The 17,325-nt window shown below is 41.4% G+C and overlaps 1 protein-coding gene across 3 annotated transcripts in view; it reads left to right on the top strand.

Annotated features, from left to right (window-relative positions):
- Nucleotides 1-17,325, top strand: part of COL4A2 (collagen type IV alpha 2 chain) — a 253,515-nt gene that overhangs the window by 139,127 nt on the left and 97,063 nt on the right. For all 3 annotated transcript variants that reach the window (XR_008313134.1, XM_053283866.1, XM_053283865.1), the window contains exons 11-18: nucleotides 192-227; nucleotides 4,186-4,227; nucleotides 5,150-5,239; nucleotides 7,661-7,705; nucleotides 10,329-10,391; nucleotides 13,596-13,640; nucleotides 14,994-15,047; nucleotides 15,907-15,973. Coding sequence is in view for 2 of the 3 variants with exons in the window: in XM_053283866.1 (XP_053139841.1) it covers nucleotides 192-227; nucleotides 4,186-4,227; nucleotides 5,150-5,239; nucleotides 7,661-7,705; nucleotides 10,329-10,391; nucleotides 13,596-13,640; nucleotides 14,994-15,047; nucleotides 15,907-15,973 (442 nt within the window). In the remaining variant the exon portion in view is untranslated. The remainder of the gene's footprint in view (nucleotides 1-191; nucleotides 228-4,185; nucleotides 4,228-5,149; nucleotides 5,240-7,660; nucleotides 7,706-10,328; nucleotides 10,392-13,595; nucleotides 13,641-14,993; nucleotides 15,048-15,906; nucleotides 15,974-17,325) is intronic.

Below are 17,325 nucleotides of genomic sequence, written 5' to 3'. Positions count from 1 at the left end.
CAGTACTCCCCCACATCCTCATGCAGTTCCCTACGCAGTCGGCGGTAAGAGAATTAAATGTATAGATGCTAATAAAGAATATTAAAATATCTTCAGAATGACATGTTCTAGGTGTGAAGTAACTTCTCCCATATATTTATACAAATGGAACACCTAAGAGGTAATGTATCTTCCAAATTTTTATTTTTTAGGGGCCTCCAGGGCCACCAGGACCACCAGGGCCACCAGTAAGTATTTTTCTGATTTGTTGTGCTCATCTTGGTTGTAAAACTGCCCTTTTTATCCAGGCTTTTGATCAATGAGCTGTCCTTTGCCCTTTTAAAACATTTAGCTCTACTTGTACTGTTTTTATGTTTTTAATGAATTGTTATCTTGTTGTTAACTGCCCTGGGGTCTTAGATCAAAGGGTAGGAGTGTGCCCAGACCGGTCTGGGGCCATACAAAAGGCCTCCGGACCGGTCCGGTATTCGGCCGGTTTGGCCGGGGGGGAGTGTGTCTTTAAGGGGGGGATAGCAGTTACCCCTCCCCCACTGCACTTCCCCCTCCGGCGCTGGACTTTCTTAAAATGTTCTTGGGGCGGCAGAGTTCCTCCCTGCTGCCCCTGCCCCCATTGTTGTCTTTACAGTTAGCAAGCCGAAAAAGCTGGAGCCACACATGCACCCTTTGCAGGGCGCGCACGCTTGTTGTTGCCGCTGGCGTGCATGCGCCACATACATCATTGTGACGTATGCGACGCATGCGCTGGCGGCCATGCATGGCTTCAGCTTTTTCGGCTTGCTAACTTTAAAGACAACGACGGGGGCAGGGGTGGCAGGGAGGAACTCTGCCACCCCAAGAACGTTTTAAGAAAGTCCAGCACCAGAGGGGGAAGAGCGGCGGGAGTGGTGGTAAGTGCTATCCTCCCCCTTAAAGACACACTCCCCCCAGTGCCGGACCACGCCTCCGTGGTTCCGTGCACATCCCTATCAAAGGGCGGTATACATACGTACATACAAGTAAATAAATGGAGCATGATCAAAAGGTCTGTTTCAAATAACTGCTGTGTTGCCGATCACCCATGTATGTGTGTGTGTATGTATGTATGTAACACAGGTCAAGAATCCTTTATCCGGACTACTTGGGACCGGATTTTGGATTTTTCCGGATTTCGGAATATTTTCATAAATGAGATATCTTGGGCATGGAAGGTTACTGGTTGTTGTTTTTTTAATGTTTTATTTAATATACTATACTATACCCCTCTTTCCCCTCTCTCAGACCGGCTTGAGAAGCATGTGAGTGGCAGTGTGATCCCATTCACAAAACCGGCTTGGCTCTGCTCCAAAGGAGGGCTCTTCTCGGTTGCTGAAGCCAGCGTTTCTCTCTTTCTCTTCTCATCTATTCCTGTTTGTTCATGTTTATTCTGCTAGATCTTTACTCATCTGTGTGCCCCTGTTATCTCCTAAACTCATATATATATATATATATATATATATATATATATATATATATATATATAAACTTTTTTAAAAAAACAAACCTTCTTTCCTTTCCTTCCCTCCTGCTGGGAGCGAAGCCGTATTGCTCCTGCAAACTGGAGGAGGAGAAGCATTTTCTCTCTCTCTCTCTCGGCGTGGTGTCTGGATTTTGGAGCTTTCCAGATTTCAGAAGTCCGTATAAAGGATTCCCGACCTGTATATTTTTATTCCACCCTTAAAACACAAGTGCTCTGAAGCTAGATACAAGGTTTAAAAATCAAAATATAAAATAATAAAAAGCAACAATAAAATACAGTAGATGAAAACAGCACATGAAACAGTAAATAGCAGATTAAAAGACCTGAGAAAATTAAAAGATATTTGCCTGGCTTCACTTTATTTATTATTATTTATTACACTTTTATACCACCCTACACATGTGTCTCTGGGCGGTTCACAACTTTGACATGTGAGTAGGTGCCAGGCATGCCTGCCTTGGAAGCGTGTTCATAGATGGGGTGCCACAGCAAAGAAAACATGCCGTCACCACCACCATGCTGTTTCATCTCTGGTCAAAGTGGGGACACCATCTACTGCAGTCATCACCCCGTTCTTAACCATTGGGACATATCAGAATAAGCATTTTTATAAAATAATTTAAATATAGAAAACCTATGAACATTCAATGCTGATTTTAAAAATAAACATGTAATGTTTCATTGCCCTTTTCGCTCAAGACATAGTTCCTTGCTACTGCCTGGATAAATGGATAGAAAGGCTAACAAAGAGTCCTTATAACCCATCCTTTCTTTCCAATCATCTTGCTGGAGGGGCTATTGTGCCAGTGCTTGTGCTTTCATGAACAAGGGCCCAATTGCAAGATAAGACTCTGTAATCATGAGAAATTCGTCCTTAAGCTACAATTCTGAGAGGGACTAAGACTAGAGGAATGGAGAGGGGGAAAGTCCATGAAAGAGAGGGAGAAACTGAAGAACAGAAAAGAGGTCAGCCTCTGTTCCTGTCAGACCTGTTGTCATGACCATCTGAAAAACATTGTTATTTGTTTGGACCCACAGCAATCAGAGAGAGTTGAAAGTGCAGCTGGAAATGAAGTGATGGTTCTCTTGGTTTCCGGCCTAGAGAACCTGTTCTTATTTATCAAAATTATTTGCTATTCATTCAAGAAAGAGGAAAATCTCCTTCACTGTCTTAGTGCCACTAGCAACTGCCCTTTGCTGCCTTTTTCAATGGAGTACAGTCTGTAGAAACATGCCAACAGCCTAAAATGAACCAATTCACTATCAGAGAAAGTGTTCTTACTCATACAAGAGTTTACAGGTTTGAGAAAGAATTGCAAGCAGAAGGCAGCAGAATGTTTATCTTGGAGATTTTAAGCTTTCTTTACAAGTGTGATGACTGAATATTGAAGAAATTAATAATAGGTAATAATTACAAGATACTAGTAGGTGATGCCTGTCGTTGAATTCATTCAATTCAATAAAATGAATCATGTTTGAAGTTGAAATCCTACAAATTTCGAACTGTTCTTTCTCCTTTGCAAGCACATTAATACAAAATTATATTACATATATTTAATTTCTTGAACTTTGCTGTAAGTGTAATCTATGGGAAAGGACTTTTCCCAGTCAAGTCCTCCAAGGAACTTGGAGGATTCTTGGAACTTGAGACAAGAAGAAGACATCAAGCAGGTAGAAAACTCCCAGACGGTTAAAATAAGTAAGGAGGGTATAAAACCCAGATCAACTGTCAAGGTCTGTCTTCTGAATGCTGATCACACCCACAGACTTGCAAAATATATCCAGATCTGAAAGCCCTCAAGCTTTTGGGTATTTTGGAATTAGCTGTTGTCAGGAACCCTAGCTGAACCAGGATTTTGTATGTCTGTTTATCCATGTATGCAAACTTATTGCTTGGCAATTTATTTCATACAGTTTTTGCATCTCTGATTGAAGTCAGCTCATTGAGTAATCTTTGCTTCTGTTAAGAAACAAGATCTGTGGGATGAGGAGTGGTGTTGGCCTCTTCTTGTCCTAGATGGAAAAAAATAAATCACACTATGCTCTACTTCTCCACGGTCTATGAATAGATATGTCAGAAGCATTATAGGAAATACCTAACCTCATTTATCTCATATAAGTGATATTTTAGTTATAGCCTGAATGTCATTAGAAAATAATTTAACTGGCAGTATATATTTACACTAGTATTTTTCAGCCCGTTAAAATAACGGGCGCTAGTGGCACTGGGTGGGGGGTACCTTTAAGAGTGGTGGGAGGGTTTACTTACCCCTCCTGCCGCTCTCTCGCTTGCTGCCGTAATTATCTGATTAATTGGGGTGGCAGGACACCAGCCGCCCCCACCGCCCCCCACCCACCTGATTAGGGGCCAAATCGGCCCAAACTACTGCCGCCGCGGCCGCCGGCCGGCCAGCCGCCCGCCCTCCCTCCCAGCTGCCCGAGTCCTAACCTTCTACGCCGATCAGGGACCCATGATTGGAGAAGGAGAGAGGAGCTCGCAAACAGAGCTCCTCTCTCTGCAAAGCCTCGGCCCGAACTGGCACTTTGGGCGCAAAGGACGCCTGGGAGCAGGATTAAGTGGCATTACAAAGGAGGAATCAGTTCCCAGACTGTTGTTTGGTTAAGCATTCTGAAAATACTAGACAAGACATGCAGTACTCAGGCTTAATGTTCATTACCTATCATTTCAGGGCAAAAGAGAGCTTGGCTTTTACGAAGAAAAAGGCGAAAAGGTAACAAGAATCTTTATATTTGTTATAGAATGATTAATATTAATTATTGCATTAAAACCCCTGTCTAATTTAAATTAAATTACTGTCTAATTCATTCATTGATGCCAATGCACAATAACTACATTATAAATTCTGCAGCCAGAAAATTTTTATACAGCTTAGAATGCTCATTTTAAAAAACTTATGCCAGTATAAATTGAATAGCACAAGTACATACAAATGGAGAATCTGGCATACTTATTCCATTGGCTATTCAAATGCCCATGAAAATTAACAAAGGCAGCATGAAAGTGATGGCTCTTACCTGATGTTTATCTTCAGCACCTGGTATTCAGATGTATGCTGCCTCTGAATGCAGAGTTGCCATTTAGCGTATAATAACTGGTAGCCTATGATAAATCGGTCCTCTAAGCCATTGGAGTGGCTGGTCATCTTATAGTTAATGCTATAAGTTAGTTATAGACTGTTTGAAGAAGTACTTCCTCTTGGCCCGCCTAAATCTACTGCCAGTCAAGGACAAAGGGTGAGCAGCATGAATTGCAGTATAAAATTATTCATAACCTCTATCAGTGCCCCTGCCCCATATAATCTTTTTTAAAATAAAGCCCAAACACTCTACCCCAACCACATAGGAAAGTGCTCAACCCTTTATCATTTTAGTTGACCCCTTTCTGCACTGTTGTTGTTGTTGTTGTGTTCCAACTTTTTAGATGAGGTGTCCAGAAATCATACAGTCTTCTAGTCAATTCATTGTCCTCAGCCTGTTAGTATATTTATAGCATCAGGTTCTTCAGCTTCCAGGGTTTCAAAATTAATACAACTTATGCTTCATCCTAAAGTTCACTCTGGTATACTTCAAGATGGTGTATCTGTTCTTCAAAACACCTTTATTGTTCTTATTATTCCTGTGGTTTTCCTGCAGGGTGAACCTGGTGACCCTGGTCCTCCAGGGCTTCGATCATCAACCCCAGAGCTGGTCACTACAACTGATGTAATTTCAAGTGAATATAAGGTAATTTGTTATTTTATTGGAAGTTGCATAGGATATTTTGCAGACTATAGAAATAATGCAAAAGATTATTCCCAGGTGCTTCCCCCCACTACTTAATACTGAATATTGTTCTATGCCTTTAGAACAAGACATAGAAAATGAAACAATACAATAATCTGGCTAGGGTGCTTTCCAGATTAAACCCTACAACAGGGTCACTACGGATCTACTAAATGTGCTTCCGTACTTCCTGCATTGTGACACTGCAGTCCCTGTGTTGACAGCAAGGTGCCATTCACATTTCCGATGCCTCCTTTCAGATTTTATCTTTGCGGTATAGTAATACAACATCGCATGTGCATCACAAAAAAGTAGCTGTATTTTCCCGTTGTAGGAGTTTGAGATTCTGGGGACTGTTTTCAATACGATCCAGCCAAGCTGAAGTATTTTATCCTTGTGGTAGCATGTAATCTGGAAAGCACCTAGGTTTCTTTCAGAGAGCTAGCACAGACTTTTAACTACCATAATTTTGGGTAGAAATGCTGCATCGGTGTAAATGCTGCAGTAAGGAAAAAAGGCTGGAAAATTGCAGAAAGACAGCAGAAACACCGCATTGGCAGAAACGCCGCATTTAGAGGGGGACATCATGCATTATTTTTTCAGTTGTGTTGAATGCTTAAAATTTTACTACAGCTAAGCATTGCAATGTAAATAACTGGTAACCCATATCCGTGTCAGTCTTAATACAATGAAAAGAAATGAATGCAATGAAAGGAAATTAAGACATACTGTAAAATGTTGTAAAAATTTAACATCACATTACAGAAGTAATTTCCCATTAAAGTTAAAGTGTGCTGTCAAGTCGATTTTGACTCCTGGTGCCCACAGAGCCCTGTGGTTTTCTTTGGTAGAATACAGGAGGGGTTTACCCTTGCCTCCTCCCACGCAGTATGAGATGATGCCTTTCAGCATCTTCCTATATCGCTACTGCCTAATATCGTACTGGCTAATTTGAACCGGCACCATTACACTTCTCTTTTATTTATTTTTAAGCACAACACATTTTAAACTTCAAATTACACTTCAAAGGAAACATTGGTTGCTTTTTTTGCACATCACATTCCAAAAATTAAAAACTTAAAATTACACTTCAAAGGAAACCTTCAAAATCCAAATTATTTCTCCCCAAAATAAAAAGGTTTATAAAGGTCTCATCTAATCTTACAGGATAGTCTGCATTCTCGTCATTTTCGTCCTCTTGTGAAATGTTAGTTGAACGATGTTAGAGGTGTGTGTGTGTGTGCATGTAAACACACACACACACACACACACACATAACATTCAACACTTAATACAGCCAGATTTCCAATTTTGGTAGAAGGCTCTGTCTAAAAAACAAAACAAAACCTTGTCAATAAAGTGCATGCTTTCATCAATAGATTATAGGAACATAGGAAACTGCCATATACTGAGTCAGACCATTGGTCTATCTAGCTCAGTATTATCTTCACAGACTGGCAGCGGCTTCTCCAAGGTTGCAAGCAGGAATCTCTCTCAGCCCTATCTTGGAGAAGCCAGGGAGGGAACTTGGAAGCTTCTGTTCTTCCCAGAGCAGTTCCATCCCCTAAGGGGGAATATCTTACAGTGCTCACACTTCTAGTCTTATTGACAAAGGATATGCATTTTGATCTTACAGCATTTTTTAAATAATCCAACAGTATAACCATAGAATTTACTGAAGACTTCTATTCAAGAAAGAAAAAAACCCAACTCCTCCTCAAGTATTTCTCTTTGACAGTACAGGCATAGAACAGGAGCAAAAATGATGGGGCCAGTAATCATGATTTTTCTTTATACATTTAAAGACATCTGAGTAAGAGGCATTGATCAGTTTCCCAATCAATGCAATTGGAGTTCCAAATGACCCAATACTATCAGAGTATAAACTTCCACTTACCCCAAATTACAGGTGTTATAGGAACTTGAAATCAAAGATTAAAAATTGAATGTTTTTTTCCAGTTTTTTTGCTTCAATTTGACTAGAGTACCTGGGTGAGGGTTAAGTATGCCTTGGACAACAGTCTTGTGCTAAGCAGAAACTAATCTAATTAAATCTGCATGCATAAAACCACTTGCACTCTATCTCAAGACTGTTCCACCTTTTCCGCAACACGTAACTTTTTCTCTCTCTCCTTTTTGTTTTTCTTAATATTCAGCCTAGAGAAAAATTCTATAAAGCTTGATCACTACTTTGTGACACATTGGTCCTAATAGGCATTACCCTACTTTTGTCTTTTAGATATTTTCTAATGGACAAACACAGCTACTTAAGATTTTTGTGCCAAATCAATATGCCTACATTTCTCTTTTAATTGCTTTGATTCTTGATTAATGTAAATGTCTTATTAAAGCATTACATGTTATGGTTTTATATATTATTAGGGTGTGAAAGGTGTGAAAGGAATAAGGGGAGAACCTGGAATTCCGGTAAGTCCGTAGAAAGAAATGAAGTACAATTATTATTCCTGTGATTAACATTATCTGTAATATTTTAATGGGAAGGAGCTGAGACACCATATGCCATATTCAGTCAATCACAACTTTATTGTATTTAGTCGTAGGCCTTCACAATATTAAAATGACAATAAAAACAACCATACACACAAACCAACCAAGTTGTTGTAAATCATAATAAAACATAGCCAGTGCAGATCTTAATTATTAAACATAATACCATGATTAAGATATTTTAATATAACAAGCCCGTATCCTCTAAGCTCTTATCTGGATATTGCAGGAGAAAAGGCGGCAGAAATCTCTTCCTGGGACTGACATATAAAGGGTCCCTTCCCTCCAGATTGATTCTGACCCCCCAAATTGAATCAATTTGGGTCCCTTCAAATTGATTCTGACATTAGGATACTGCTGAATAGTGCTAGTTTGCAAGAACTATATGCCATATTTTGATTCACTAACTTTGTTTTTAATTATTGCAGTCCCTAGTTTGGCAACACTATGATGTAATATTGTAGAGGAAACCTTAATAAAATCAGTCATTGAACATATTTAACATTTGTCTCAGAGTTTAGAATATGTTTTCAGTTTTTAAACTAAGGGCTAAACTATCCATTAAGTTAAACTTACTATTTGGGCCTGAGTACTTGTGTTTTCTGGCTAAAACAACACATACACGGGGGAGATCAGAATGGTGGTATAGTGGATGGGGATTTAACCCTGTCTCTCTCAATCCAGATTGGACACCCCTCCATTGCTGCTACGTCCCCTGGTAGATGCTCAGGGGAACTAGCAGGTGCAGGGGACACAGCCTCATAGAAATTTGCAGCAAAGAGCAAGTTAAAGTCTCCCTCCCCCCATGTTATTCCTCAGATGCCTCCTCTGCAAGAAAAGAAAGAAAAGAAATTAGCAGAGGTGAATTACACATTTCAAAATATAATGTATTTTGGCCCTGATTGTCATGTAGCACACTAATACATGCTGATTCCTTTTCTAATTGCTCTGCATCTTAAGAATAGGAAAGAATTACAGTCCCTTAACTGTATCAATTTGCTGTTTGTCACCAGATTTGTCAGTGATATTGTCAGTTTACAGAATATGGCTGTGAAAGGGATGGAGCTTCCTTGTGGAAGATACTCTATCCACCCAATTTCTGAGCATTTTAATTTTAATTTTAATTTTGTATATTCCAAATCTGTGTATAAATGCCAAAAATCCAGTGGTACTCAGGGGATCATAAAAGCAGGGGGAAGTGTGGGGGTGGGAGAGAAACATAACATAATTTGATGTGAGAAAAAATGTTTTATGATTACCATATCAGCCAGATAATAAATCAATACAGATATATACAAGTGAAATTAAGATCAGCAGATACACACACACACACACACACACACACACACACACACACACACAGTCTCTATGAGTTACCTGAGCTAAAGATTTGCAACGGAAGGGATAAACCTGTTTTTTAAAAGTTGGGATCAAACTGCCTCGTATTTAGATCTGAAACTTAGATTGGGCAAGGATATTTTCCCATTAAAATTGTGGGCATTATCTCTGCCAACCAAATCCAAATATTCCGGACTCTTTCCTGACAACCTCTTTTAACTACAAATATAGAGGATATGCCTTCCTTTTTGAGTAATTGAAGGTAAGGAAGCACCCAGGCGAGTGAGCTCTTGTCCTCAGCTCCTGAAAAGACCAACAGCCCGAGACAACATTTTATTAATCTTATGTAATTTCCTTGTTTTCATATTGTAAACAATTTTGGGTGCCTTTGTCAAGGCATAAAGGTGGTATAAAAATGCAAGAAATAAATAAATAAATTCAGAATAAAACAATTAAGGTCTTTCAGCCCTACTTCTGAAATATAACGGAACTCACAAAAGAATTTGCAAGGTAGTTTGTTTATGAAACACTCAGTTTGGATTTCATTGGGTCAAGATAACAACTTTATATACACTTTATGTACATTTACTAGTTCAGCATAAATAGAACCAGAATCACCTAGGAAGATAGGGGCGTAGCCACTATTGGACAAGGGGGGACATTTGTACCTGGGTCCCCAGGGTTGGGAGGGACCAAGGAGCTCCTTTGTCCCTCCCCCAGGGCACCTTGTCCTCCTCTTGCATCCAGTCAGCAAGTGCTTGCTTACCAAATGGGAGTACAAAGCACGTCCCCTCTACTTCCCAGCCTGCACTTTGTTCAAGCATTGGCTGGGTGCTTTATTCTCTGCTTCACTCCAAGCAACTAAGTGCTGACTAGGAAAGAGCAGTGGAGGGCTGTGCTGATCCTCCTTCCAATAGTGGCCACAACCCCTGTGTCTGCATTCTGATGCTGATGCAAGGAGCATGGCCACTATTTGCGAGAGGTCCTTGCTGCCCTTCTCCCACTTCCAGCCGACACTTCGTTCAAGCTTTCTTTTTCTGCCTCAGTCCGTGGCAAAAAGTGAGCTCCTGCCTTCCCCGCAGCCCTTGGAAGCGGCGGCCTAATGTCGTGTGTCTGACCTCAGTATCTAAATTTAGTGTTGTAAATGTCCACTCTGTAGTTTATGATAAATTACATCTGAGATTTGCTTTGATTTTTTTTGTAGGGTTCACATGCATATCCCGGCGAAAAGGGAGAAGAAGGAATAACAGGCTTTCCAGGAAGCAGAGTAAGTACATAATCCAAAATCAAGAAGAAATTAATCTCCCCCTGCACCTCAGTATGATTCATCTTCTGCCATTCCTCTGGAACATGAGAGATCATCACAATTAGATACAGCATTTATGTGGCATGGATTTTGATGGTGCTTCCAATTAAACTTTTTTTGGATGGCTAATAGATGGAGGGTCTGATTGGTCACCCCATATATGATATTGGGAGGGATTTTTCACCCCAGTTCAAATTGAGGCTCTGGTATGTTTTTTCCTTTCCTTTTCCAGTAGCAAGCCATCACATCTGAGTCATGTGCAGCTATTTTCTCTCTGTGCTCCTTTTTCACATACTTATCCTCTTTGCCTGTGACATATTATGACATATAATAGGGATGTGCATTAACAGGCTCGGAGGCCCTTTTATGGGCCTTCGAACTGGTTCAAACGTTGCCCAGCTCGAGGGGTCAACGGGGGGTGGCTTTAAGGGTGGGGGAGGATGCACTTACACACACACCCTGCCACCACGTTTCCCCCACTGATGCATGTTGTACCTCCCTGCTGCCCCGCTCCAACATTAACCGGAAGTAGCAACTGTGACTGTGCGAGTCGTGCACGCCGCATTTGCACGCGCGCACGTTGGGTGCAGCTGCTACTTCTGGTTACTTCTGGATAATGTCGGAGTCGGGCAGCAGGGAGGTATGCTGCCACCCCAATGGACTTTTAGCAAGATGTGCGCTGGTTGGGGAAACACGCCGGGGCAGGGGGAGTAAGTTCATCCTCCCCCACCCTTAAAGCCACCACCACCCTGCCATTGAATGGGCCCCTGCCGGTTCCCTGCACATCCCTAACATATAATAGTGTGCATTATGTGGGTATACTGTGAGTGGGTGCGTGGTCCTGCCATTGAGCAAGATGTATGTAAGGATTGTTTAAGGTGTCTGCAGGATGGAAGTGGGCAGCCTGTACTGTACAGATGCTTCCCTAAGTGCAGATGTAACTCAAAGCAGGCTGCAGAAACTTAGTGGTAAAGTGAGGAGCTGTCATTCAAAGATAGAGAAGACACTGGGTCAACATTTGTGCATGAAAAGTTGATATGAGATTTTAATCTTCTTTATCCATTCTCCCAGTCCACACTTCCCAGTTTAAAATATAAAACTAATGGTTTTCCACAGAACAAGCCATGTTAGTCTGTTTTGACAAAAGCAGTAAAGATTCTTGTGGCAGGTTAAAAAATAACAAATATATTCCAGCATAAACCTTTGTGGAGTAGAGCCCACTTCATCAGATGCATGAAGTGTTATCTTTAGTTGACAGGTGTGTGTGTGTGTGTACATACAGTACATCGGAATAGAGAAATAAGATTAAAAATAGGAAACAATGAATTATGAATATAAGGGGTACAATCTGGGATCATTTCAATGTATGGCTTAAATGTAAGATATAAGGTTGAGGTGAAACTGAAACTAACTACAGCATACAATACTACATCACACTCCTATTGCCTAAATAGCACTGATACCTATTGTAGCCCTACTCAGATGTTTTTAAAAACATCACTGAATTGCACCAGCCTCACAATAACAGAAGCACCCACCATCGATGCTTCCCTGTTCAGACAAATGTTGCTCTGTGCATGAGTGACAGGTCAGGAGTGGGACTTCTGACCTGTTTATGCCACTGTAGCAGTGCTTTTGAAAATATCTGACCCTTATGGATAGCTTTAACTCCCCTTGGAAATCGTCAGTTTTTTGCAAGCTAAGCCTTTATGGCTTTAGCTTAGATGTCCTGCTGAAGATGGGATTCATCCATGCGAGATTGGCACTAAAACAATGGATATATGAGATGGAGGCACAAATTGATTGGTCTTTAATCCCCAAGAACATTTTTGGGGGACTACAGCCCTATAACAACAAACCTGAGAGTTATTTAGATAAACTTACAATTGCTAAATATCACAGGATGTTCACGTTGGCCTGATTTAATGTATTACCTTCAGCTGATTTGGAGGGTGGTTTCAGAATGATTCCTATAGATTTTTCACATTTTACTTTACTGTTCCCTTTACAGGGACTTTTGTCAACATTTTATTCCCTCGCTATTGGTCGATTATCCAGGGCATACAGACATATTTTATGTTAATTATTTGCTTTCTGATTTTTAAAAAAGGAGATAACGACTAATGTCGCAAAGTTCTGTGTGGTGGCTAGGAAAGTTAGGTATCAAATAGTAGACCAGCTCATGTAACTTGGGTTTTAGTTGTTATGCTGAGACATTATACCAAACTACTGTAAGCTGTTGATTCTTATTTGTGCATATGTTTTGATTTCTGGTCTTTGACTGTAAATAAACTTGATGACTATCTGAACAGGGCTTGTATCTCTCATTTTCCATAGCCAATTGGTCCTTCATCAGCCTTACACCTGCTGAGGCTCTAATAGAACTATTTTGTTTATTTAAAATTGTTATATCTAGCACAATGCTGCTTGGGGCAGCTCACAACAATAACAAACCACAATAAAACAACATATAGTTAAAAAAAAATACAGGTAATATAGCAGAATGAAAACCAGTGCTAAAACCCTGAATTCCAAAGAAAACCAAGTTTAAAAGTCAAGCTGGTACAGATAGCTAGTTAAAATACTTAGAAAACTCTCTAAAGAGGAGGGTGTTTAAATCTTTTTTTAAAATCCTTAGTGAGGGAGCCTGGTGAATCTCTCCTAAGAAGGCATTCCAAAGCCAAAGAGCCACAACCAAAAAGGCCCTGTCCCTAGCCTCTGTCAACCAAATATGAGTCAGTAGCAGAATTGAGAGCCAAGCCAACAATGCAGATTGGAAGGTCCTGGAAGATTCATATGGACAAATGTGGCCCAAGAGATACCCCAGCCCCAAGTTACTTCTAAGGTAAAATATAGCAGTTTCCCAGATTGCTTCCAGGCTAGATTGTCAGTGAAGCTGCCATGGGATGGGTATAATAATTACAGCTGTAGGTGGACATCCAAAGATAGTTTAATCCGGCACATCTAATTGACAGGGTGAGAAGGAGCCATCTCTATTCCCCATCATGTCTAAGGAGAAGGTTGGGGGAAGTATCCCCAAACTGGGCCTTTCCAATCATATGCCCTATTTTTGAGATCTCAGATTTGCCAAGACTTATGTTAAGATGTAGCAGATGTTGAAAGTTCTATTGTTCGACATTGTCAATAATACCATATTTTTAATAGGGTTTGCCAGGAGTCAATGGTCTAAAAGGTGCTAAAGGGAACATAGTAAGTATGCAGCCTTAAAATCAAATGTATATTTCTAGCATGATGCAAATTGGCATGTGCACTCCTTGCTCTTGTGGAGCCCCTACCCTTTCAAGAAAAAAAGGAAACTTATCATAAAGAGTATTTTCTATTCAAGAGGCTCACTATCTATTCTTCACAAAATATGAAATTCATGTAGATGGAACTAAAAAGGCCAGAATTATATGGAGAAAGTGGGAGTTGGATTTAGATAAAGTTTTGGGAACTGATTGTTGGAGAAAAATATAGAATAAAACTTGCCATAAATCACTATCTTTGCATATTAGGGACCTGAATGAGAAGGTGGTTACTAGATGGTACAGAATTACCACTCCAATTGTCACATATGTTTAATAATTATTCATCTTGATGCTGGATCATGTGTGGTGTGGGTTTCACTAGCATGTGGTGAATTCCTGCACAAAATGTTGAATCTTCTTGTTCTCAAGTACCAGTGAGCACAATAGTGGAATATCTCAAGTACATGTCAAAAGAAAGAAGCAGAACAGCAGCTGATTCATGGGGGAAAGGATTCAGGAAGCAAATAGAGATGTGGGAGGAAGTCCGGAACCAGGGAGTTGACGCTTTCAAATTGTGCAGTTCAGGTTCATCAGTATTTTTTTGAAGGGGGATTTGAACTTGGGTCTCCCTAGTCCTAGTCCAACATTCTAACCACTACACCACACTGATTTAGATACATTTCATGCAGAATAATATCAAATTATTTTGCTTGTAGTGCAACTCTTTAAAATGAATACAGTGATAGCTATTTAAGAAATTTCCAAACTGTATTTTTCAATTGTTAAAAGTTTTTATGAACTAAATAAATACGGTTTAAAATACCCTGTTTAGGATGAATGGCAATACAGCATCAAAGAGTAAATGTACAGTAGTGCCAAGAAAACACAAGAAGCTTGAACCTGGGGCAGTTCAAGAATCCTCCACACTGAGGCCTTGTTGTTTCTGGGTGACTGCCGGTGAGTTGAGCAAGCTTCTCACTGAGCACTCAGAGGACTTCAGTCCTAGGCCCTGCCCATCACTCTCTCTTGCTCCTCCAGCTCTCTTTTTCAGATGATTTCCTGGGGAATAGGTTGCTCAATAGGAGTCCTCACCACCTCTCAAAATAATCTCCTGAATGCTTTATTTTGGAACTTATGCAGTTCTAGTTCTAGGCAGCCAAGAAATTGTCGGCTTTTGTTGAGTTCCAGTTCCCTTTTAAAAATCGTGCTGAACGGGTTTTTGTGTTCGGTTATGGATGGAGCATCTTGTATGGATAGAGGAAGAGTTGCTGACAGTAAGAATAACAAAGTAATCGATTTCATATGTATGTTTCAGGGTATCCCAGGATGGGATGGCACCCCTGGGCCCGCTGGTCAAAAAGGAATGCAGGTACTTCATTAATTTAGTTCGTTGCTTTCATCATAAATGAGCATCATTAACTACAGAGATAGAGTCAGTTGTGTGGAATGACCTATTCAGTGGCGGAGTGGGACCGCTGCCGGCCTGTGTGCCACCGCCGCCACGGCCCCGCTAACCCCGCTCCCGCGTCTGACGTCAGACGCTGGGGCTAGTCACGCCCCTGCATCTGACATCAGACGCGGGGGAGTGGTCTGGCTGAATGGAGCCTTGAGGCTCCGTTCAACCCAGAGAGAGTTTACCTGCTGAAGGGGCCGCTCCTGGGCTGTGCTGCAAAGGCAGCGCCAGTCTTTTAACTCCTGAAGGGGCCGCGCAGCCCCTTCAGGAGCTACTTAGGCTGGCGCTGCGAACACAGCGCCAACCTTTGTTTAGCTCCCGAAGGAGCTGCGCGGCCCCCGCTCGGGAGCTAAACTAGCCTCCCCATGTCTGACGTCAGATGCGAGGGGCGTGTCGGGGCCACTCTCGCAGCCCCTGATTGGTCGGCAGCCCGGGTTCTTTGAACCCGTTGGCCCAATGGTGGCTCAGCCCCTGGGCCTCTTTCATGTTCACTGTTCAAAGCATATATCCTGGTGAAGTTGAGAATGCCTAAAGTACATTTAATCTAGCAATAATTGTGGGGACATTCTTGCTCATATGGGAAGAGCAGAGGATGAAGAGAAATGACAGTTCATAGGAACAGGAGGACAATCTGAGATAAATTATTGGACTTGTGGCATGAGGGAGAAGCACTGTGGTTCTCTTGATCATTCAGAATAATGAAAATAGTTAACTTTCAACCACAGACTAAGATTGGTGAAACATGTTTATGTGACATTAATATGTATTTACACAGGGAGAACCTGGAGATGTGGGTATTCAAGGACCACCAGCTTATGCACAGCAGCCCATCCTTGTAAAAGGTATTGCTTTCTGTGAAAGAGAATTTCTTTGATGTACCTATCTTGCCTATTCTTATTTTCATTAAGCATGAGGAGAGAAAGAGAGTAAAAACTCTTTAGTAAACCTAGTTCAATAAATGGGTAGCACCTCTCAGGGATAGTAGCTGACACCCTGACCAAACTGCTCGGTAGAAATCCTGTTGAAATTAAGTGGTTCTGTAGAGTGACTCCTGAGTAGTACAGTGGCCACACTAGTTGCTGGGACCAGAAATCCAATCTGCCGCCAACTTGTCCATCATCTTCTTCACCCTCAAGATGCAACCTAGAAGTAAAGAAACACCGACACCCTGGTAAAGGCTGCAGCACCCACGCTTGTAGATTTCGTTCCTCAAGGATAGCTGGTCTGTGGCTGAATAAACTGGTACTATATATCGGGCAACATCGATATAGGAAGATGCTGAAAGGCATCAGCTCATACCGCGTGGGAGGAGGCAATGGTAAACCCCTCCTGTATTCTTCCAAAGTCAACCACAGGGCTCTGTGGGTACCAGGAGTCGAAATTGACTTGATGGCACACTGTACCTTTACTCTGAGCATGTGTGGTCTGCATGCAAAAGTGGGTGGTGACTTGAATGGTTGGATACCTGGCTGGGATGAGTGGGAGGTTTTACCTTGCCATTCCTCAGGCTATTACAGCTATGAACATTATGGGGAAGATCTCTGCACATACATTGCTGTTGGGTATTGATGTGCCCACTGATAGTAGCACATACCAATCCCTCAAGTGACTGTGCATTTTTACTTCCACGCAGCACCAGTAGATGAAGGATCACCACCATACCCTTTTAGAAGAGGGCAGCTTGAAAATCCTAGCTCCAAAAGCAATGGAGATAACAGTAGTTAACGACTATTCTCTCTCTTATAGCCTTTGCTTTGCAAAAGGCCATGAAACTTAAGTCTTCATTCAAGATATTTGAGTACATTTAACATAAAATTCATTTGTGAAATGGCTTGGTTTTGCCTTATCATTGACATAACAAGGTCATTCTCATGACCATTTTTGGCGGCCGGCGGGGTGTGGGGTGCGGAAGGAAGGCAAGACCGAGCTTAGACAGGCAGACAATCTTGATGCATATTTAGGACGCACGGCTTGCGTGCCCACATGATCCGTGCTATTCTGGGCAGCACAGAGTTCTGGAGGCTGGGGAAATGAAGTCCAGCCTCCAGATATCCCTAAATGTACCATGCGAGGAGTGTGGTGCATTGAGGCGTTTCTCCACAGTACCTGGCTTTGTGTCTGCTCAGGCTGCTTGCAACCTAAACACACACACAATCCCAGATCTGGGTAAAAGAGCGCATTCACACCCTTTTAC

Source organism: Hemicordylus capensis, chromosome 1 (genome assembly GCF_027244095.1).
Source record: "Hemicordylus capensis ecotype Gifberg chromosome 1, rHemCap1.1.pri, whole genome shotgun sequence".
NCBI lineage: Eukaryota > Metazoa > Chordata > Lepidosauria > Squamata > Cordylidae > Hemicordylus > Hemicordylus capensis.
Note: the sequence above shows the minus strand (reverse complement) of the source record. Positions and strands in the feature narration are given on the sequence as shown.